This window comes from Dermochelys coriacea, chromosome 3, assembly GCF_009764565.3.
Source record: "Dermochelys coriacea isolate rDerCor1 chromosome 3, rDerCor1.pri.v4, whole genome shotgun sequence".
Lineage (NCBI taxonomy): Eukaryota > Metazoa > Chordata > Testudines > Dermochelyidae > Dermochelys > Dermochelys coriacea.
The window spans coordinates 197,732,879-197,756,546 of record NC_050070.1 but is presented as its reverse complement, the minus strand read 5'-3'; the positions used below and the strand labels follow the sequence as shown (position 1 = coordinate 197,756,546).

The 23,668-nt window shown below is 38.7% G+C and overlaps 1 protein-coding gene and 1 long non-coding RNA gene across 5 annotated transcripts in view; one reads left to right on the top strand and one right to left on the bottom strand.

Annotated features, from left to right (window-relative positions):
• MACROD2 (mono-ADP ribosylhydrolase 2) overlaps positions 1–23,668 on the top strand; it is a 1,347,099-nt gene that overhangs the window by 1,285,332 nt on the left and 38,099 nt on the right. For all 4 annotated transcript variants that reach the window (XM_038394327.2, XM_043512065.1, XM_043512066.1 and 1 more), the window contains 3 exons: positions 5,648–5,725; positions 7,368–7,442; positions 8,101–8,196. In XM_038394327.2, coding sequence (XP_038250255.1) covers positions 5,648–5,725; positions 7,368–7,442; positions 8,101–8,196 — 249 coding nt within the window. The remainder of the gene's footprint in view (positions 1–5,647; positions 5,726–7,367; positions 7,443–8,100; positions 8,197–23,668) is intronic.
• LOC122459577 lies at positions 14,771–21,874 on the bottom strand. Its single transcript, XR_006280364.1, has 3 exons — positions 21,538–21,874; positions 15,843–15,956; positions 14,771–14,821 (listed from the first exon to the last, which is right to left on the bottom strand). It is a non-coding gene; the product is annotated as an uncharacterized LOC122459577 (long non-coding RNA).

Sequence of the window (23,668 nt, the reverse complement as noted above, 5' to 3'; positions counted from 1 at the left end):
TGCTTGATTTCTTTCACTCTAGAAATATTCCAGTCATTTTTCGCAGGATCACACTTAAAAATAAAATGCAGTGAACCTTTTTCATTTATAATGGCCTGCTTTTTCACTCTTTAGTCTTCTAAAACATGGTGATATATCCAGAGTGTATGCAAGAACCAGATGTGTTGCACATTAGAAATGACAAGTAAATAAGCCGTGCAATGAATAGCTGGGGAAATGAATCTTAAAAGATCATTAAAAGCACTTAACATTCAGCTCTTACCTTTCCCCCTCTTCCTGAATGTTTGCAAATTTTATGTTTGAGCAATGTTGCCTTATATAGTCTGAGATGGAAAGAATGCTCTTTTGTACAGTGTTAAGATAAAGTAATGTATATCTATGTGCAGTAAGAATAGTGGTGATAGTTTATTACAATCCATGTACCTCCCCTGGGGCTGTATCTCACAAATAGGCAGTGTTCTAAAAGTTCATAAATCATACATGTGGTTTATTCACATCTATGATCTATTAGTCTGAACCTTGCAATCTCTGTGGTGAGGTATCAGCTATTAGGTGTAGCCACTAATGTAATAAAAGATTAAATCAAAACTATTCTCATTAGCACAAGTGGGAAGAGGACTGGCTATATTAAAAGACAGAGACAATCACATTGCTGCTGTTTGAAATATCACAAAGCCACTCTTGCTCTTACAAAAAAAAAATCTTTTAAAATCAAAAACAAAAAAACATAATAGAGTCCTATAAGTGACCCTGGGTTAGGTTTCTGTTTTTTAAAAACATTAAATGTTGTAGTTGCAGATCCTGAGTTAATCACTATTGGAAATTGCTGCTAGTGGTTTGATTTTAAAATGAAGACTGAGGGCCTGATTCTCATTTACAGTAAAGTTCCTTCTCACATCTCTGGCCATTTAAATGGACCTCTGAGAAAGTGGGCACAAATGACATTTGCATGCCCCATTAAGGGTCCTTTACACTCCCAGGGCGGTGTGTATATATACAGGCCTACGTATCTAAAGAGAAAGGTCATGCAGTAACATAAAGCAAAGCAGGAAGAGCAAACAGAAAGACTCAGAGTAAAAGAAGGGTAGAGTGGACAAGGGACTCGATCCTACAAGGTGCTAAGTGCTCTGACTTTGATCCAGCAAAGCACTTAAGCACCTGCTTAACTTTAACAGTGTGAGTAGTCCCATACTACTAAGTGTTCCTGTGATTGAAATGAAGCAGGTACATAAGTGCATCTCCAGGGTGCTCAGAATCCCTTAGAACAGGACAAAAGTGTGCTGAAGGGCTATAATAGAGACCGGCAAGAGCATGAAGCTTGCAGGACAGCCTCTATTTTCTTGCCTTTAGTAATATAAAAAAATCCCAAATGAACCACAAATAGGAAAAGAGAAATGAATCTTTTAATCACTCAGTTAGCTAATCATTTCTTCCTCTTCTGATGTTTAGGGTGCTGTGATCTGTCATGATGTCATCATGGTACAGCATGACATTCTGCTGCAGCATTATGCTGTAACATTGAATTGTTGGCAGTTATTTGCTGGGCAGCCTTAGTACAAGGGTTAAAGAAGGTTGGGAAGACAATATCAGCAAGAAGGAAGTGTGGAGGAAAGAAGATTGTCAGGAAAGAGGGTTGTGGTGTAAGGAGAGCTCCATATATTGTATAAGATAATATCTCAAAAGAACTGGGACACTGTGATCCCCCCATTCTCACAATACATATCATCAATATCCATGAGCTTTGTATTCAGGAAAATGAAAGTGGCCTGTCATTTGTCCACTTGCATTTGCATGTGTCTGGCCACCAACAGAGGTCATCATTAGAAAGTCAGCCCTCTCCCACAATTCAAATAGTACAGTACAGCTTTTTCAATTCTGTGTTAAGGAACAAAACTGTAGTGTCTCAGACACCACTATGTGGCAACGGTGGGTAAATAGTGACCAATATGTGTAATTAAAATCGAGCACACTACTGTTTAAATGGATATCATGAGGTGGCAGCTGAAATATGCTCAGTGCAGCTAAGTAGCTGGGGAAACAACAATGCCTTTATGCCGCCTTCCTGGCTCCACAATTATGGAGCTAGCCAGGGTAGTCCCAGTTCCTGGCATAATTAGAGCAACTTCAGGGTTGCTCTAATTTATGCTCAGCTACACATGTCCATAAAGGGTTTGTTTAACGTCCAGGGATCACCAGAGTACAATGTAGAATCACTACAGAATCTGAATGCAGCCTAAGGATTCCCTTACTCGGAGTTTCTGGCTGCTTTGCCCCATTGAAATGGAGCTGAAGATCTGTCCTCATATCCATTTTAGGAACAGCTTTTCATGCCCTGTGCTTTACATCTTCTATTTTTACTCTTGTCATATATTTTCAATAAACTGGATTTCCTTTATAAATCTGGGTTTACTTCTTTCCTGTATTTTATTGGTGTTAATCCTAAAAGTAAATCTATCTTTGGCCCCTTTAACTTGAATATTTGATGTAATATTTACATTCAGGGGGAAAAAATCTTTGATATGGTCTTGACCTTAAAGATTTTGAAAGTCAAAATCTGCATACCAATGTATGATCTGATCTCTCCTGCTGAAATAACATTGACTGACTCTCACAATTAGGCAACTCTTGTCCATGTTACTTTCTTTGCAAAAAAAGAAAAGTAATACAAAATCTTCACTACAGATTATCTAGAATAATTTAGACTCCTATATTATTATATTGCTTTTTATAACTCAGAAATGAAAAACTGTTTAATGAAAAAATTAAATGTATAATAATAGCAATCTCACATCAGTCAGTCATGCACAGCCAATTATGTTATATTAAAATCTGAAAACTGTGCCAAACAACATAGGGGTCTCTAGCTGTGGTACCTAAGATAAAGGTCAGCATGACTGACAGTCTAGTGGTATTAGTTTGCTCTATATTTTCACCCCTAGACAGCAGGCCAAATATTGGTCTGATGTAAACTGTTTTGATACTCCACTGAAAACAACAGAGCAGCACCCATTTACATTAGGTATAAATTTGGCTCCAAAACTCCATTTGTTGTTATTGACCAATGTTTGTAATTGTTGCTTTGGATACCTTGAATTGATTTTACATGAAATTGGAATCATTCCTCATACTTGGAGCAAGATGGGCCAGTCAAACCAAGATTGAAGTCACAGGTGTAGCAGTATGAAGAAGAATGCAGTAGGTATGGGATTGGATTGCTCAGAGGATTGTAAATGGCATATAGTGTCCTTCACCTCTGTCGCTAATTTTAATCCAATACCCATTTTGGACTGTTTGAAGGCCAATATGAAATAAATTTGGTGGTCTCCCACTAGGTGTCCCCATCATGACAGCTGGCATTAACTGGCACTCTTGTTGGTGTCCTCAGCACAGATGTACGATTGAATAGGTCAGCAAGGCTGTTTTCTCACACCTAGATGTGGTACCTTTTCGTAAGGGTAGAGGCAGCTTTGTGTGGTAGTTTGATATAGCTGTGGGGAAGCTTGCATTGCCACTTCCATATTCACTGCACTGGGCCGTGTCTGTTCTGTAGGTAAGCAGAGGGCTTCCTTCTCGAGCACTTTCAGTACAACACATTTTATGAACACTGAATTAAAGCACAACCTAAAAGAATATGGCAATTTTGATGATAATTCTACATGTCATGATCATAAACAAACACAGTGACAGTGAATGAAAGCCTGGTGCTCTTGACGTTTTTGTCATTTACTTTAGTGGGGCCAGTATTTAATACAGTGCGATTACACTTTGGTGTAAACTTTGACAATTTCCATGTAGATTTGTATTGTCACCCCCAATTACTGGAGAGATGCTTTAATTGTGAAGTACTCATATTTTGATTAAATTTACCAGTCCGACTATGAAAGGAGATCGCAAACTGCAGTCTAGCAGATATCATTATGTAGCAGTTTAAGTTTAACTAAAACAGCAACAAAAAGTTCAACAAGGGCTAGTGTGGGCAGATTTTACACCAGCAAGATAATTTGAAAAATCTATACATGTTCCATTCTATTTCCAAACTTACTATCATTCTATGAATGAAATGAGAAGCTGTGCAGGTAATTAAATATTTGCCTTGGGGAATTATTTGCAGTTAATTAAAGCCACACACTTTCAGTGCATACCTTCTCTGCAGATTATTAAATTTAGATCAGATGTTAACTACCCGACTTCCTCACTTATCCATCAAAAATTGTTCTCAGCAGGCTTAAGGAACAGCGTCCTATGGTGGCACTCTGTGCTATTTTAGAAGAAGGAAATGTGTGGAAGTGGTGCTCTAATATATAAACAAATTTTCTCATAACTCTACTTGTTAAGTTTCCTTATAGGAATCTGTCAGCATGGGACAGTTTTACTGACTGGCACAACTTTGGGGTATGTTTTCCTCTTGATACATATGCACACATCCCCTCTTATTGTTATCACTGGCATTATTATCATCTCAAGAGGAGTATTTATCCCTAAAATTTGGAAAATTTCCATTCACCTTTGACTCTGTGGCTAGTGCTAGCAAGGGTCAAAGGCAAAGCTGTGCAGATAATGATCCACAAATGTCTCGGGGATGGGTGGAATATAAAAACATAGACTTTATAGGCCCAGTTGAACAATATATTATCGTATAATTGTATAATGTTATTTTCACCAGTATAAATGAAACAGTAATGGTGTGGGCTGTATTGCCAAACATTTTCCTTCATATCTTATTAACATTATGCTCTATTTGTATGTTAATGAGGTCTGCAGCTAATGCAGAAGAATGGGAGTTCAGACTCCTGGTCTAGTTGTTCTTATGACACTGGCTCAGTGTACGATTTTGGACAATCCACTTAGCTAGCCTGGGTCTCAGTTTCCTCATGTACTAAGCAAGTATACTAACATCATCATCAAGAGTGAAGTCTGGGACAACTGATGTCAACAGAACTTTTACCATTGACTTTAACAGGGCTAGGATTTCACCTAAGATATAATAGGGGTTAATGTTTTTAAAGTGCTTTGGGATCCACACATCAAAAATGCTACTGTAACCCACACACCTCCTGGATGTGGTGTTCTGTCCCACCTAATGGCACCGAGACCACTTAGAGAGAGAGATTAATAAGTCTGCTCTTCAGCCTTAGCTAATAGGCAGATGCTTTTTAGCTCATGCAGTAGAGGGTCTCTTACTAAACTCCAGAGGTCCCTGGTTCAATCCTGCCCGCTGATGACAAGGGTCTGTCAGTGTTACACAACTGCTATTTCAAAGAAATGGATAATATAGTTAATCAAGTAGATGGGTTATTTTTCCTGTTATTGGCCATATCTTTGTATTATTTAGCTCTTTAGAAATTAATTTTGTGATTCCACGCTGATTTTCTTATATTTTCTTTACCTTTAGCTCCTTGTTAGAAGTCAATAATGAAGACCACGTAACACTTAATAATTGTACAGTTTCTGAAATGAATTTGAGCAATTTACACCTGTGCTATGCTTTTTTAAATTATATTTAATATTATGTTTAAACAAAAAGAAATGCCATCAGATTTATATGAATCTAGTATTTTTAAGTGCTGAATTCAGGTGTCCTAAGTAGTTTTCAGATTTTGCCACCAGAAAACAACTACAAGGTTATTTTGTTTGTTGTTTTTATCAGATTCCTCAAAAGATTCTGAAGCCACACAAGAGAATGACCCAGCACATCATGCAATGTGTGAAGAAGATCAAGGTGAAGGTAAGGTTACCTGCTGAAATTCTTTAAGATGCAAATAATGAATCAATTGGGAACCTAAGTTGTTTCAGTTATAGCATTCAACTTTTTCACCTGTGACCTTTGTTGCCTCAGGAAAATGTCTACTATATAACTAGTAGATGTTATATGCCAATCAGTCTTGATACTGTAGTCTCTAGTTTTACTGGAAAAGGAACAGGCCTCCATATATCTTATTTTAGCCTTGTTGATTCTGGGTCACCGTAGAGCGTTATATTTTTGTTACCAGAAGCCTGCTATATTGGTTTCATGTTTTTATGTAACTTGAGTGTCAAGTACAGGTGGTTTGGAGCAGCTGCTAGTCCATACTCTGGTGACAGCCAAAAATCTTTATCAGAGAAGGCTTCAGAGCTCCCAGTGATAGACAGTTCATCATGGTTGATGCATCAACATCAGTATGCTCACAAAAAATAGAACACTATAGTCCAGAGTTTCCATTAAGCGTGGTCTGTTTTGACTACTACTTTATTCTTTATTCCTCCCCACTGGGGAGGACTTTAATACATTTTAGAGCTATTTGTTTTTAACTTTTATAAAGTGACCCCAATGTTATAATTTCTAATTAGAAAGCAAGCAAGCAAACTGGCTTCAGAAAATTATGCTGTATATTGGTTTTGTACCCAGTTTTAGTGTTCTCTCTTCTGTATGCACATAAGTATCCCATTGATGTTATTCGCAAAAAGAAAAGGAGTACTTGTGGCACCTTAGAGACTAACAAATTTATTAGAGCATAAGCTTTCGTGAGCTACAGCTCACTTCATCGGATGCATTTGGTGGAAAAAACAGAGGAGAGATTTATATACACACACACAGAGAACATGAAACAATGGGTTTATCATACACACTGTAAGGAGAGTGATCACTTAAGATAAGCCATCACCAACAGCAGGGGGGGGAAGGAGGAAAACCTTTCATGGTGACAAGCAAGGTAGGCTAATTCCAGCAGTTAACAAGAATATCAGAGGAACAGTGGGGGGTGGGGTGGGAGGGAGAAATACCATGGGGAAATAGTTCCAGTTGGAGAACACTTCAATCTCTCTGGTCACTCGATCACAGACCTAAGAGTGGCTATACTTCAACAAAAAAGCTTCAAAAACAGACTCCAACGAGAGACTGCTGAATTGGAATTAATTTGCAAACTGGATACAATTAACTTAGGCTTGAATAGAGACTGGGAATGGATGAGTCATTGCACAAAGTAAAACTATTTCCCCATGGTATTTCTCCCTCCCACCCCACCCCCCACTGTTCCTCTGATATTCTTGTTAACTGCTGGAATTAGCCTACCTGCTTGTCACCATGAAAGGTTTTCCTCCTTCCCCCCCCTGCTGTTGGTGATGGCTTATCTTAAGTGATCACTCTCCTTACAGTGTGTATGATAAACCCATTGTTTCATGTTCTCTGTGTGTGTGTATATAAATCTCTCCTCTGTTTTTTCCACCAAATGCATCCGATGAAGTGAGCTGTAGCTCACGAAAGCTTATGCTCTAATAAATTTGTTAGTCTCTAAGGTGCCACAAGTACTCCTTTTCTTTTTGCGAATACAGACTAACACGGCTGCTACTCTGAAACCATTGATGTTATTTTCAATCTTTGATGTTAACAGGACAACAGGATGTTTCCACAATTGATGAAATGAAAACTCAGACAGATTCCCAGAGTTCCTTCATGGAAACAGAAGGTAGGAGAAATGCTGTATAAACAATGAGTAAGATAACAGTGACTCGTGACTAATTATCAACAGAAGCTGTGCTATGGCATTTGAGGTACCACAGTTATTTCTCTATACCTAGAAGGCCACATTCATTAAATTGCCCTTCCTTAAAAGCCAGTTCCAAATTTGGCTCTGAATAGGAAAAAACAATGGTATCTCCAGTAACTCTCAGTGGTAAATGCTGACTTTTTAATGGCATCCATTGTAAAAGTAAAAAGTTAAGGGCTAGATTGTGCTTAACCCCTACTCATGACAGTGAGCACTTAGGTCCCTATCATGCCAGGTGATGAACGCTCTGGTACTAGTCCAGCAAAATATTTAAGCACATGCCTACCTATAAGCATGTGACTTCAGCGGGACTAGGTAAGCTTAAAGTGAAGCGTGTGCTTTACTGGAGTGGGGCCAGAGTGCCCCTTGCAGGATTGAACCCATGTTCACAGAAACTGTCCCTCAGCCTCACTGGCACTGCTTACATGAATACTCAGCAATGTGAGAAGGATTCTACAATCTGGTTCTATGCTGATGTTTTCAAGGATGAACCTGTAGCATATATTAATCATTTTATTCAACATGAGTTCTGAACAACAAACTGTCTCACTTCTGTTTCCCATCACATCCTATTCAGAGCCCTTGTCAAATGAAGAGGATGCAATCAAGGTCGAGAAGCCAATGACTCCTATAGTGGATGAAAATAAAGAAGAAAGCAAAGAAGAAGAGACAGGTAAGACTTTCTATACTTTAGAGGTAGGCAGAAAGTTCAAGTAGGCTGCTGCATGGAATCCAGGTTCTCTTGAAAGCTGTGTTTGTGTTGGTAAGCACAGCTATTTTTTGTTTTACTACAACAAATTTAACTACGGCAACAATGTTCTTAAATGAAAGAAATAGCAAATTAAGATGATATTTTAAGTCTTTTTTTCCAGGTGGTGGTAAAATGTTGTTATGTATTTGGTTGGAAGCCACACAAGAAAACATAAGGGGCAGGAAAGTGATATACTCAAGTTTCAAAATGACTTTGAAATAAACACACAAGCTGTTTATTGTGGGTGTTTTACATTTACCTTCAAAAACTGCTGATTAAAGAAACAATTTATCTATATTTAAATATCCTTTCTCTTAAATTCATTGGAAGTACAATACTGAGTGTAGTTGCAATAACTGGATATTTAAATGATTTATGAGGTCATAAATAGAGATTTAACAACTAATGAACTGAAGCTAGTAATTCTAGTAAAGAAACCAATATTTGGAACACACACACATAGAGTCCTGCTGAAGCAGTAATCTTGTCCTAGAGTACAGTATTTAAACCACTATTTATTCTATTGTTAAGAAACACAGAAGTTCAATTTTCAGAGTTTTAGGAATTCTTGTGGGAGCCCTATATCCAGCCAATCATTTATAAAAGTCATGCTCACATAAAAAAAGCAATATATTATGGAAATAATTCTCTAATTGTAAAGCAAATGCAATTATATGACCTTCCTTGGTAGAACATATAGATCAATTACAGCTTCATATTAAAACCCAGACATGATCTTTTCTGGAAATCCAAGTCAATACTAACTAGATCTTCCTAATGATGAACTCCTTTTGCCAAGCACATTGATACTGACTTAGTTGCAAACTCACGTTAGTAGTATTGACACTTTTCTTCATTGCAAATCCAGGTTACACTCCTCTTTGCTCTTTGCTTAACAGCATCCTCTCTCTCTCTTTTTTTAATGTAAATCCAACTTGATACTAATCACACACCTCTTTACTACAAGTAATGCTAATGGTATCTGTGTTGTGTTTTATTACTGACAGTGATAATGTAATCAATATAATACTTACTCCAGGTAAATGGTACTCCTCTCCTTCAACGCAAATCCAGGTTTTATAATATGGACTTATTCTAATTGCAAATACCAGAGCCATTATGTTAGTTTCCTTCTAATAGAAATTATTTACATTTTATTTTATGCCTCATCAAAGGCAACTTTTGCACAAAGTGTACTTTCATATTAGTACATTTCCTTCTCTTTAATACTTTACTGTCCCCTACAGCGAATGACTGTCATTTAGCTCTCAGTGGATAGATTAGATTTCACCATCTGTTCTACCTAGTATGAAAATATGCCGCATTAAAGAAAGTAATGTCAGAAAAGAGGTGTTCTTGGCACTTTTCCTGTCCCTTATTTAAACGCTTCTGGGATCAACTAAGTTAAAGGGTCTTTCTGAATATTTCAGAGCATTGTGGTTTAGGTGTATTAATTGTACTTACATATCCAACGCTCATTGATGTTCATGGAAAGACACCCATTGACTTCAGTGGATTTTGGATTGGGCCCATAACAGGAGGAAGCACTGTGTTGATTCTACACTTGGATAAACCTATAAATGTTTCTTATAGTTTGTTTTGAAATGCACCCTCCTTTAAACTACCTCAGGCTGGGGAAATAAATCAATGCTTTTTAAAAACCCAGAAAAGGGAAGGAAAATAAGGCTTTCCCCTTGTTTTATTTCATACTAATGGGTATAAAAACGTGTAGATAATTTTCACAACACATGTTGTAAGCTGCTTTCAGGTTTGATATGCACAGATGCTGCAACATTAGGTTTCAAAGTTAGTCAGCTTGTAAGATGGATCTTGAAAGGAAAGGGGGGTGGGGAATTGAACAGCAGTTGATGCAGATAAAATAGTACAATGAGTATGTCCCAAAGAGACTTCTAATGGCAAGAGTTCACCTGGCATAAATAAGAGATTTTACATCTAAGTGTCTCATCTAAGCAAAGAGCTGCCTCAAACTAATTCAGTTAAATGTTTCCAGCAGCACCTGCAGTACATTGGAAGTAGAACAAAATAAAATATTTTTGACTAGCAACACTGAAAAAAGAAGATAATACTGGAGCGTTATTCCAATGAAATAAAATCCAGTCATACTGCTTTGTTCTGATATAAAAATTATGCTTTTGATCTGTGGTAAAACTATATGTGTATTCCAATTTAAAGAAGTGCAGAATGCCATCCTTGTCTGCTCGACATCAGTTCCGTTTTAAGACTAGGCTGGGATATTAGGCTCAGCTTGGATGGATATGTATTATGTCATCATATGAGGAGTGATTGGATTCATGGGAGTTGTCTGTGACCATTCCATATCCATCAGTGGAGGTATGGGACCAGCTAAATGGATAACATGGGTTAGATCCCCCTTGCCAATGCAGATCCTGGTGAAAGGGTGTCTGCATATTCAACCTCTCCTCCACTGATAGCCACCACAACCTGAAATATGATGGCCACTAGTCAGAGGGCATGTCTACACCTGTCTACACTTACCGGGGATCGATGCTGCAGCCATTGATGCGCCGGGAGTTGATTTAGCGGGTCTACTGAAGACCCGCTAAATCGACCACAGATCGCTCTCCTGTCGACTCCAGTACTCCACCAGAACGAGAAACATAAGGTAAGTCAACAGGAGAGCGTCTCCCATTAACCCAGTGCAGTAAATTGACCTAAGCTACATCAACTCCAGTTGGAGTTGCAGAACTTAGGTTGACTTACCCCTGCAGTGTAGACAAGGCTAGAGAGAGGGCATGTCCAGGACGGCTGGATGAAGCAGCACTGGATCAGTGCATGCCTTCAGAAATCTCTGCCAACAGGTCTGTTATGGAACCCTTGGCAAAACCTAGTGCTGCCATCCTGTGCCATAATGCTAAGGGGCGGGCAGGTTGAAATGCCATTTGCCTTTCCCTGGGATGTATTGAGCCAGCAGCTTGTACTTCCTTGTGCCCATGGGGTTAACCTAGGCTTATGCGGTGATGCATCCAAACACATACATTTTTTCTTTGGGTACATTTCTGATACTATATAAAAATGAGATCTTTCATTTCCATCCCATATATTAAGATAGATTTTATTGGTTGAGGTTAATATTTTTCCTGTTAAACCTAGGGCATTTATATTTTGTAGTGCAAGCTTGGTTTCTCTCAATGTATTTTACAATGAAAAACACTTGGTGTGTGTTCTACAAAATATATTTTTTTCTGAAACACTGATAAAAATCAGAGTTAATATTATAGAGATATCTTTTTTCATACTTTAACTAAAAGTTAATATATTACTTGGGAGCAAGGAAAGAAAAAGAGAGACAAAGCAAGATACATTCTAGAGTAACTTTTTCCAGGTATTAGAATCCACTCAATACTAGTCTACAAAACAATAATGAAAACCTGCATTTCTCAGAAGATTAGGAAACAATCTCAAATCCTTTTATGATCACTGACCAAATAGGACATATGGGAAATGCCATACAAATGCTTTTAATCTTCAATTTGGCAATTCTTATATATACGCTTTGAAATGTTGCCATCCTTTTGTAATGGATGGACGTGCAGGCTTTAGTGGCATTTTGAATCAGCTCAGTTTTTTTGTTTTTGTTTTTTTAACAGGGCTAATAATTTATAGAAAATGAAAATGAAAGTCATATTACTTGGGTGTATATATAACTGTTTCCCGCTCTGAGCCTACTCTCCCCACTTACATACTCAGTCTCTCCTTATATAAACATATTGGATCTGATGATTTCTCTTATCTGTCAACCTTAGAGCCTGTTCTACCCCTTGGAGGACAGTATTATGTGAACAGAAGTATCCATTATTTGCCCCTTTTCTGTATGTTGGATAGAATATTTTCTGTTTTTTTTTATTGCCACCATGATATTATCCTACAATTATTGGAGTTTTGGATAGCTCAAAAACACGTTTGTAATCTCTTTTGTCAGAGCAGTTCTGTCGGAGATTACTGTCTCTTCGTTCTAGTCTGGAAACCAGTGCCATTTTCCCAACATCACCTCCTCAGTTTGAGGTGAATATCCTCAGTAGAGGTCCTATTTCTGTGACACCTGGAATGCTGCCCCACTCAGAAAAGTGAGAAAGTAAATTCAGAGTAAAATAACTGTGCCTTGCACTCTCTTGTGTGCACAGTGCACAGCTGCTAATTTAATGGAATAACTCTTATAAATGAAGGATCCAATCTGGGTTGCTGCTCACTGCCTACACTAGATAGTACAAATGTTTACTTTCCTGTAGGGGTCTGCAAAAGAGCAGAAGCAGAACTGCACTGAATAGTTAGACACAAACCACCACTGAAGGGCACTTTTTGAAGTGCTGTAATGAATCCACATAGAGGCTAAGACATATTACAGTGTCCTACCTATAATTTTGACCCAGAGCTGCCAATATATATCTGCCAGTGAGTAGGCAAGTAACTGCTTATCCATCATTTGATCCACTCTTCATTTGAACAGCTGAATTCCAGGTCTTTCACCCATAAATTCTTTAGAAATGAATAGGTGCCTTTGCAGTATAAACTTTGAGAAAGTTATATATCCTTGAAATCTGGTAAGGAAGATGTCTCAATTTTTCTAATATATACTTGCTTCAAGGATTTTCACATACATTTGAAGATATTGACAGAAGTCATAAATTCTTTGCCATGTCATTGTTTGCAATGATAAACAAACAAAATAAATCTCAGAAAGATTTGAAACAAGACTGGCATCTTTATTTTGGATCCACAGTAGTTGTAACTAGTTTTTTTTTTTTGTAAACCCAATTTCTTCTCATCTCCAACACCTTCTCTGAAGAGCTGAAATGGACAAGACATGTGGAGAGGTGAGATTTTAAAAACGAGAAGTTCTTTGGTTTCTTTGGAAAAATCTAATCTATTTTGGAATTTCATGTATCTAAAAATCTTAAAATAGAAACTCCATATGTGTTTATTGAGTTGTCCTAGTGTAATGTCAACAGACCCCGGTCATCAGTGGGCAGGATCAAACCTGGGACTTTTGAAGCTTAATATATGAGTCTCTACTGCATGAGCTAAAAGCCACATCTCTCTTAGCTAAGGTTGTAGCAGACTCATCAATCTCTAGCTAGGTGCCATTAGAAGGGAACAGAGTGCCATACCAAGCAGGCGTGGATTACATTAGGAACAAAGGGATTGCTGTACCGAATCAGGCCATTGGTCTGTCTATTTTTTGACAGCGGCCCATGCCAGCTACTTCAGATGAAGTGCAAGAAGCCCTAAAATGAAATGCCTTACCCTTTCCATGGGAGAAGTTTGTTCCTAAACCCCATCAGTTATGTCCTGGTGCATGAGGATTTAAAGACCTCATATGTTTTTAATCCTTTGTAATCCAAGACAATGTGGATCTGACAATCTTCTGCGGATACAAAGCAGTAATCGATAATACCCTCAGGAACAAGGAGGAAGCGGTTAAGGAATTGTGACTCAGGATAGAGTGTTCCTAGGGCAGCACCGCTACACATTGGCTCTTAAACAGGGTTGATTGTATAAACACCGACTAGCCCTAAATTTGAAATGCAGCACAGGATTCTGCAACTATCCAGAAAACACACAAAAAATTATCCCCAACTTTGAACATTTTGCATTCGGGGAGAAATTCTGTGAAGTCAAAAACAGGTGAATTGAGGATTTAATCTTGTACCGCCTATTTTGCAACAGTCTGATTCCAAGCCATATGGAGATGTGGACTATCAGAAGAGCAGAAATGCTGGAAGTAGCTGGGGGGGGGGGGTTGAAATCAAAGGTCTCAGTAGAAATCCATGCAGAGTGTACCCCCTGAGATGTTTATTTATTCATTAATTATTTATTCATTATTCTGTGCTGTTATTTTTCTAGACAACTTTTTAAAAAAGGTTAAGGTGAATTTTGTGTTTTTGGTATGAGCCAGTTAAAGAACTTTCAAAGTGGAATTTCAATACCCAATGAATAGGTCCACTATGGTCAATGGCAGTGCAATCTTTACCTTCAGTGAATATCTCTCATCTCTGTTGGAAGAACCATAGCTGAGGTAGAAAAGTAGAGTTGTTTCATTTTCCCCTTTATTGTCCTTGCTGACAAAGACCGTATAGTAACTCTATTTTTATGAGATTAGGAGAAATGTTTCCCATAGGTCTGGCATTCTAGTAGGTTTGTATAGAATCCTGGAATGGCTGAGGGCGATATGAAAAGGAGTACTTGTGGCACCTTAGAGACTAACAAATTTATTTGAGCATAAGCTTTCGTGAGCTACAGCTCACTTCATCGGATGCATCAAATAAATAAATTTGTTAGTCTCTAAGGTGCCACAAGTAGTCTTTTTCTTTTTGCGAATACAGACTAACACGGCTGCTACTCTGAAACCTGAGAGTGATATATTCATGAGTTGCTTTTTAAAGTCTGTTAGTTCTGCAGGTTACAGGGCTCTATTCTGAACTCTGTAGCAGTTAAAAAGGGAAAATCGCAGTAGCTCCCATCGTCCCCCAGTAATTCTGCTACATATTCTATGGCTTTGCTGAAGAACCTAAACACAGATAGTGGTATGTGAGGCTTTACAAAGATGGTAGCTGCTCTGTATCACAAAAAATATAGTAGTATCAATATATGAATCAATGACAGTGAAGTACTCTGTCATCACAGTGGAATAGACTACTAACAACTACAAGATTCCAAAATCGCTAATCTACAGGAATCATCAGTTATGTTGTACATTAACAGCATGGTCCAGTTATTAATGTGCCTGTGACCTGGTTTGGACACCAGTTACAACCCTCTAGGAGAGAATAATGTGATGATATTCTCAATAACTGAAAGAAGTTCTGTTTCTTTTCATTATTCTCTCTATATCATGCTAGTATGAGTATCTGTAAAGAACAGGTGGTGCAAGCTCTGTTTTAAATTTTAATTATTTTTCATTTCTTTCACTGGGAGGATTCCATCTTTCAATAGATCTTTCAATCTATTCTAATAAAAATAGAAACCATTAGGGAATCTTGCAGCTTAAACATTTTGCCACAGTCATTTTATGACATCTGCTTTGATAGTAGGGAACAAAAAAGAAAGAAGACAAGCAAATATTTTTTACAATGATGGCGGTTTAAAGTTTATAGCGTTTGATTGTTTTCTTCATTTTATTGCCAGCAAACAAAACAGAAATGCTATCAAAATGAATTAGCCATTTTTTCTCCACTTAAAAGATATTGTTAATTCTGAAAATTTTTGCAATGTGGCTTTTGTTTTGTTCAAAGAACCAATTTTTTGTACTGAATAGAAACACATTCAACATTAAATCTAATATAATAACTGTTCAGAGATCTTCCAAAGAAAAGAAAATCTCTGAGAATCCTAATGAGAAATTGGATATTTTTCAAGATATTTACCACAGTAATAGTGCCAACATATAAAACTATATGAAATCCCACTGAAAAGCAGATGATTTGAAGTCATTTTAACTTTTCATATGTTTATGGTATTATTTTATAATGTTAGATGTTTTGTATTTGTGATATACATGGTTTAAACAGCTTTAAGACAATGATAATGACCTTTTAACATAAAAAATTGGGTAGATAATGGAATCCATATTTCACATTGTGTTGAAGATTACCAGTCTTTGGTTTTAGCATAAATCTCCAGAGAATCAGCAGTAGCTCCTGCAACTGAAACACATACTTGTTTCAAAACATATCAAATGGCATCCAAGTACATAGTGAAAATAATACATTATATAGGAATGTATTCTTTCCACTTAATTGTGAGTTTAACTCCTATTAATGATAACAGGAATTTCATGTGCATATTGAAATAGATCCAAAACACCACATTAATTCCTGGTGTAATTTCATTTTGATCTATCAGTGAAGTCATATCAGGGAAGAATTTGGTCCAGCATGTGTATATTTTTGTGCTTCTTAACATTCAAAAAGTAAGAGTTCATGTTATTTTTAGTGAATCACGTTGATAGAATTATTCCAGGATAGGGAATGGATTTACATGTTTGGGTCCAAATCAATTGTCTCTATAATTGGCATTAACAGGAATCTATAACTGCTTCTTCACTGCCTTCCATCTTGTGTAATCATTTAAACCTGTGCAAAGTGAGGACAAAGTACTACTAAATCAGAATTCTATATGCCATGCAAGTGGTGGTAGCATTTTACATCTACCTTGCACAAGTATTAATGACCACACAAGGTGCAAGACCCTACATAGCTAATGAATATTCATTAAATAAATTCTGTAGGATGCTTTCATAACTACACCTTTAGAAGACCCAGAGACTGGGGAATAGATGGAGGAAATCAAGCAGTGGAGGGGGAAGACTGGATAGGTCTCTTTTGTCTCAAGTGTAGAACAAGAAAGTGTTCCATAAGAGTAATGCAGTTGTGAGATGAGCTGTCTTAAAACATCCTCTCAGTCATCCCTTCCTTTTTTTGACCCTGCTCTCTCCTCTCCCACTAAGGTTATCTGTGATTCTGTTCCCTCCTCCACCTCTGCAATTCTGTCCCAGGCTCCTCTCTTTAAAGACCAAGGGCCAGATTCTCCCATAGTTTATGCCCACTTCTGCACAGCACCAAGTTGTGGTGTCACAAAGAAGGCACAACCTCCCTTGCACAGAGATCGATGGGGACAGGGCCAGCACCATCCAAATAATGAGAAGTTCTAGCTGAGGAGGAGATGTGTGCAGGGTAACTAATCTGGGGAATGCACTGATTTAGCACATCTCTGCTGCAGTCTCTCTGCAGTCCTGTGGCAACCCAATAGAAACTAAAATGGTCTCTAACCAGTAGAAATCCCAAGCAAGGGAAGCAGTGAAAATATCATGTCCTCACTCAGCTCTTCCATGGTAGTGTCTTCTCCTCATTTCTTTTAAGCCACTTCTTTCTATTTTTCTGCCTGTTACTCACACTTTTCCAATAGTTGACTTTCTGTCCCCTCACCTTTTCTTTATACAGTTGAGCAATCAGTCATACAGACCTCACCATCTGGAACAGCTTGTTGACTCTCATCAAATCTTACCTCAAGATGAGTGTGAGGTAACCATCAGTATGCTTATGCCCTAGTCCTAGGGAAGAAGCCTAAGATTACACACACATACACACCCATTCTCCCTGCACGCACGCACGCACGCACACACACACACACAGGCTGCAACTGCATGAAGCTGTGGGATCCACTTCTACCTCAATCCCTCAGGGGGTCAGTGGATTCATCAGAAGTGTTCAACATCTCCTCTCTCTGCAAGTACCTTTTTCCTAACCTTTCCCGCTATTATCAGAGCCAACTTGCTGAGCCTTTCTGATGAAACTTGACCATTCATCCCTTTCTTCCTGTCCTGCCATACTCACGCATGCTACAGAGCCTGCACATTGCAACCAGCATAGTTTGCACTTTCTTTAGAGAGACTATAATCAGCTGCCAAATGTTCTATGCATTTTTTTTGTATGAAAGGCACTAGACAAATATGAATTGCATTGTGCGGTTTTTTTCTCCTCCCTTACTTTATACTGAGCAGGATGCTCACCACTGTAATTGGTCCATAGCTAACACTTTCTAAACAGAACTCGATGTTCAAACATTTCACAACCTTTTGAGTATTCTTCTCATGTGCTTAGAAGTCATCCATCATTTTCAGCCCTAAATGCTTTGACTTCCAGTGCCTTTCTTAGTGCACAAAGGTAAACCACAAAACCACCTAAATTATTATTTCAATGGAGTGGGGTCTTTATCCTGAAATGCTGGGCATTGATGTCTTTGCTCCAGTCCTTTTCTTTTGAGGGTATGAAAATTTTCCTATTGTGTTCAATCATTGGTGTGAAGTGTATGGTTTCTCTAATAATCATATGTCACAGAAATGATGTTCTTGCTCAAGGTACGGTGCTTGCTAGCTGACATGAACAGACCAAATACATTTCTATGGCATTTAGCAGAGCCCTTCAAAAAACACTCAATATCTGTTTTACCTGTCAGTTCTTAAGACGACATGTTTGTATGTCCAGTGTTTTCTCAGTGGAGTAAAAAATTGAACACTTACACCTTTTTCACATGGATTAAAAAAATAAGTTAAACAAGTTAAAACATTTTGGATTCTGAGGGCAAAGGAGAATAGGCCTTTCCTCAATACCTCCTGACCTGGATCACAAAAGAGTGAGGTCACAGATCAGTGTGGCAAAGCTATGGTCTGAGTGGCTGGAAAGAGTTCACAGGAAGCCAGGCTCTGGGTTTCCAGTTTATTTACAAGCCTCTTATTCAGTCAAAATAACACAAACCAGGAACGTCCCTGCCCATGTTTTCTTGGCTCAATTTGGTAGTCTGTGAACACCAATCCAAAACCAAACAAGAGAGCATAACCAGGACAGAGTTTCTATCTCCAGAGCTTTTTGGCCTGGATTCTGGTCAGCACATGGTTTCCTCTTCTCTTTTGAATGTTTTAAGCACAGCTGTGTTGAGCTACATCTGACTTCATCAGCTAAGGGAGTCTACCCTAGTTAGAACTTCAAAAGCCCTGATGGGAATTAACCCAAATTAGACCCATTGTCTGGCCACTGTCTGGCTTGTGTGGCCTATTTAGGGTAAGGTACAGCCTACATTCCACCAGAGGGCTCAGGGATTCTTCTACACCAGTGGTCCTCAAATTTATTTAATCTGGCCCCCTTTCTTTGTGTCTGTAGTAGTTTATGTCCCCTCCCCCGTCCCCCAAAGTACATATACTGCCACCCAGCTGTGAAGGCAGAACAGAGAGCAGCGGCTGCTGGCTGGGCACCCACCTTTGAAGGCAGCAGCACAGAAGTAAGGGGGGCAATATGAAAAGTGATATTTGTCATTACTTTTCACAGCAGACTTAGCACCCATTGCCCCCCTTACTTCTGTTGCTGCTGCTGTCCCGGGGCTGACAGCCGGAGCTTCGCTGCCTCCAGGTGAGGGAATGGGAAGGGGGGGGTGAGGAGAGGGGAAAGAGAGCACAAGCCAGGGCTGCTTCCCCATGAGGGATTGGGGAGGGGGGAAGGAGAACCCAAGCCCAAGTGGTGAGGGTCCGGCTGTCAGCCTTGGGGCATTGGGGCTCCAGCTGTCCCTTTTATCCCCGCTTTTCAGAAAACATAAAAAAAAGTAGATAGCTTGCGACGCCCTTGACTATTTCCAGGCCTCCGACCTGCCCCATAGTTGGAGAACCATTCTTCTACTCTAAAACAGTGGTAAGTGAGTATAGCGAACAACTTCCCCTTAGAGTCCAGATGTACTAAACCAGTACCCTCAGTGGTTTTTGTTTATCTTGCTTCTTGGTCTTCCAAGGTCATACCTCTCCATGCTTGTTAAAACTATCTAACCTTCTTGGATCTGCAGCATTGGGCTGGACATATTCCAAGAAAAATCTTTAAAACAATATTTCTAGTATTGCCTGCTTTGGGTTGGTCCTAAAATTCCGAGAGAACAGACTTTTTAGCTGTATTTCTGCTTTGGGTGCCAGCTGGAAGTGCATAAGCATGAAAAAATAGTGATAAGAAATAGATATACACAACACCTGTTTAAAGGATCCCACATTGTTTTACAAACTGATTTATATGATGATCATATTATCGACCTTTGAAATGCTGCCCCCCATTGGCATCAAACACCACAATTATTTAACAACAATGCTACATGAATGTGCAACAGTTTAAGACACAAAGTGCAGAGTACCTCTCCCAAACGGAACAGCAAGGATAATTTGGGGTGGAGGAATACAAATGGAAATTTGATTACAATCTTGGGGTTAACACCATTGTTTTTCAAAAGTTGCCATGGCATTTTTAATGACCACAAGTCGTCAGGACCTTGTTTTTATGTCTCATTCTAAAGACAGCACCTTCCAATAATGGAGTGTCTTTACCACTTCTGGCAGCTCCTAATTAAGTCTCCTATCTTAGCACTGACCTTGCCTAATCCTGTTTAGCTTGTGAAATATGACTGGATCACAGCAGAACATGATTTAACTACATCAAACAGAAATAATGTGGAAAAGATGATCTGTACATATTCACATTTCTAAAAAGGAGTTACTGGCTTTTTGACAAGGGTTCGGTTGCTGTTTATTGCATCAGAAGCATCTTGCTTATCCCTAGCATGCAGCCATAATCAACCTAACTCTCACACCGATAATTTGTGGGAAGAGAGAACATCACTGTGTTCTTCATTTAGATCCCATTTGTGATTTTCACAGTTCATGGCTGACAATGCCACTTAAGATAGTTCAGATTTGACTTATACTACTGCATGTTAAGAAAGTGTCCCCCTAAACTCTACACATTTCTCTAGTGAATTGTAAAAGACTGGAAAACACCGAGGAGTCTTAACCAGGTCTTAAGAGGCTGTAGCACATGAACTGTTTGTCATACTGAATAAACACCAGGGCATGCATTTAAAACCTAAATGCAGGCTCTTCATCTGTATGTAACCCATGCACCTCCTGAGTGTGGTGTTCTGTCCCCTCTAGTGGCACCAAGACCACTTAGAAATTAATGAGTCTGCCCTACAGCCTTAGCTAAAAACCAGTTGGCTTTTAGGTCATGCACTAGAGGCTCGTGCACTGAAATCCCAGGTTCGATCCCACCGGCCGATGACCATGGTCTGTCGATGTTACAAGTGGGGGCTTGTCTGGGGTTTCAACTGGGAAGTCTCTGAAGCTCAGGACATGCTTTCTCAGCTAGGGGAAGTATGTAACCCACCCACCTCCTGTGTGTGGTGTTCTGTCCCATCTAGTGGCACCGAGATCACTTAGAGAGCGATTAATGTGTTTGCTCTATAACCTTAGCTAAGGGCTATATGGCTTTTTGCTCAAGCATTTAGTTCCAGAGGACCCAGGTTCGATCCTGCCCGCCGATGATGGGGTCTGTTGGTGTTATAAGTACTGCCAAGTACAACAGAAACTCCTCTCTGGCTGGCTGTGTGGTATTCATTTAAACAGAGCTCCATCTGCAGGGCCTCTGAGATGCACAAAATAAAAGGAGAGAGAGATAAGGCCGTTCTACAATCTAATTCCAGTTAAGGGGCCTTCCCTCCCTCATACATTTCCTATGGTTTTTAATTAACAGACATTTCTTGGGGAAAGCTGACCCAATTCACTTTCTTTCAAATTCTTTTTTTTTTTTTTTTTTAACTAAGAGCTGTTGTTTTTGCTGAGCCTCCTAAGCTTGTTTGCTGGCTTTCACAGGCATTCCAAGCAGTAATGGTCTCATTGACCCAGTAATTAAAGGAATCCTGTACCTTTTCACTCCGGCTAGCTGTCCCGTTTATTCTTCCTCTTTGTTCTCTTTGCAACACCACTAGCAGATGGCCAGAGATTTTTTCACCCTTTCAAAAGCTTCATGTTTTTCCCATCTCATCAAGCATGTCTCAGCCGTGCTTAATTAGCTTAAGGCTTTTCAGTCCCCAGGGGAGATCAGTTAAAGACCTGAGCGATTTCAATAAAGAGCTTGAAAAGCAAATCCTGAAAGGTGAGGCATATCTGCAAGAAAGCACACTATTACTTGGTGGCAGAGACCATTTGCTCACTTGCTCTCTTCTCCCCGCCTTCTATTTTTAATTTTCAGAATAGTCATGAAGCCTCCTGGGTTTCTGTCTGTGTTTGTGTGTATTTGATAGGTGGCAGTATTTAACTGAGGACTCTGACCCTCAGGCTAGGTCAGAGTTCAGATGCTTTTAACTGATTTCAATCATGAGCTTATGAGTGGGCACCCTTGAGTAACAAACACAATTAGCTAGCCAGCTCTATAAGAATCTGTTGGGTATTTATTATTATTATTATTATTGACAGGTTTCAGAGTAGCAACCGTGTTAATCTGAATCTGCAAAAAGAAAAGGAGGACTTGTGGCACCTTAGAGACTAACAAATTTATTTGAGCATAAGCTTTTGTGAGCTACAGCTCACTTCAGTGGATGCATTCAGTGAGTTGTTTGAAACTAGCATGTGAGCTTTATTTACAGATCAGAGCAGTTGATATGAAAGCTAGATTAATTAACAGAAAAACAAATTTGCATTCTGCTTTGTATTTGACATGGAACAGTATTTGTTTTTGCATAGTCACATATGTACTTTTATTATTAATCTTAAATCATTATCCATATATCTAATTATCTAGTTGGGCAAGGGCTTTGGGAAAAAATCTTTTTTTCTCATACCTCACACTAGGAATTTGCTTAAATGTGTGAAGCACAGATTTTCTGTGGGATGTCAGATACACCACAGATGCCTTGTGAACATTTGCCATATAATTGAATTATATACTTTGTGCTTTGCATATGCAGGCAAGTGAGAGGACCCAAGTGTCAGGTGTTATGTATCAGTACAATTAAGTACCTACTAATTTAGCCATTCTAGAGATAAATATTTGGATATAATTAAAATTGCTAGATGTAAATACAAAAAATCAACTTTTACGTGATAGGAAAATGTGAGATTTTCCCAGTGAAATCTATTATTTGACCTAAATTGCTGCATTTTTTCCAGCAAGATTTGTGTTTCAGGGTTAGGATTGCCAACTTTCTAATTGCTGAAAACTTGACATTCCAGCCCTGCCCCCACCCCATTCCGCCTCTTCTCCCGCACCCCCCACCCCTTCCAGGGAGCTGGTATGATGGAGCAAAGATGGTGCTGATTCATGAGACTTAGAACATCATGAGAGGGTTAAAAGAAGTGTTTGTTCTTTGCCTTTTGGAAGACTTTTTTCTCATATTTGATTCCTTTCTACAACAAAATTCTCCACAGAAAAATCATATGGGAAAAAAACCTGAGGAGCGTTCATTAACTGACTTACCTGTTCTGTAGGTAGGCTTTCCCCACATACCTTCCCAGGGACTTTTTAAAAATTATTTTTAAAAGAGAAAACTGATTGTACACTCAAATGAAACAAACCTAATGAGCAGTTTTAGAGTGGTGTTATACAAATACATATTGACATTTACCCAATGTGCATCTATTTGCAATTGTGTCTTAATACTTAGGGCTTGTCTATATTACAAAAGTTGTACAGTGTTAATTAAATTAATTTGAAGTCTGTGTAGTTAAATAGGTGATACCCTCTAACGTAGATGCACTTGGACTCATTTAGCATGTACTAGTAAATTACTAAATTAAACTAAACTGATTTAAGTGAGGGTTAAACAGGTTTAAGTGTATTTACATTAAGTGAGAAGTACCACCACCACCATTAAGATCCAAAAACAAAGTTTAAAAATCTTCCTATAACTTGGTTAAAAGCCCATCCCTTTTCTATGTGTTATTAGATACCAAATGGTACAGGAATGTGGGTTTTTTTCCTTGGCGTGAGGGCAAATGAGAAGTTCCACAAACTTAGGAAAGGAGTGTTTCAGCCTTGCTAAAACTAATAGCTCAAGA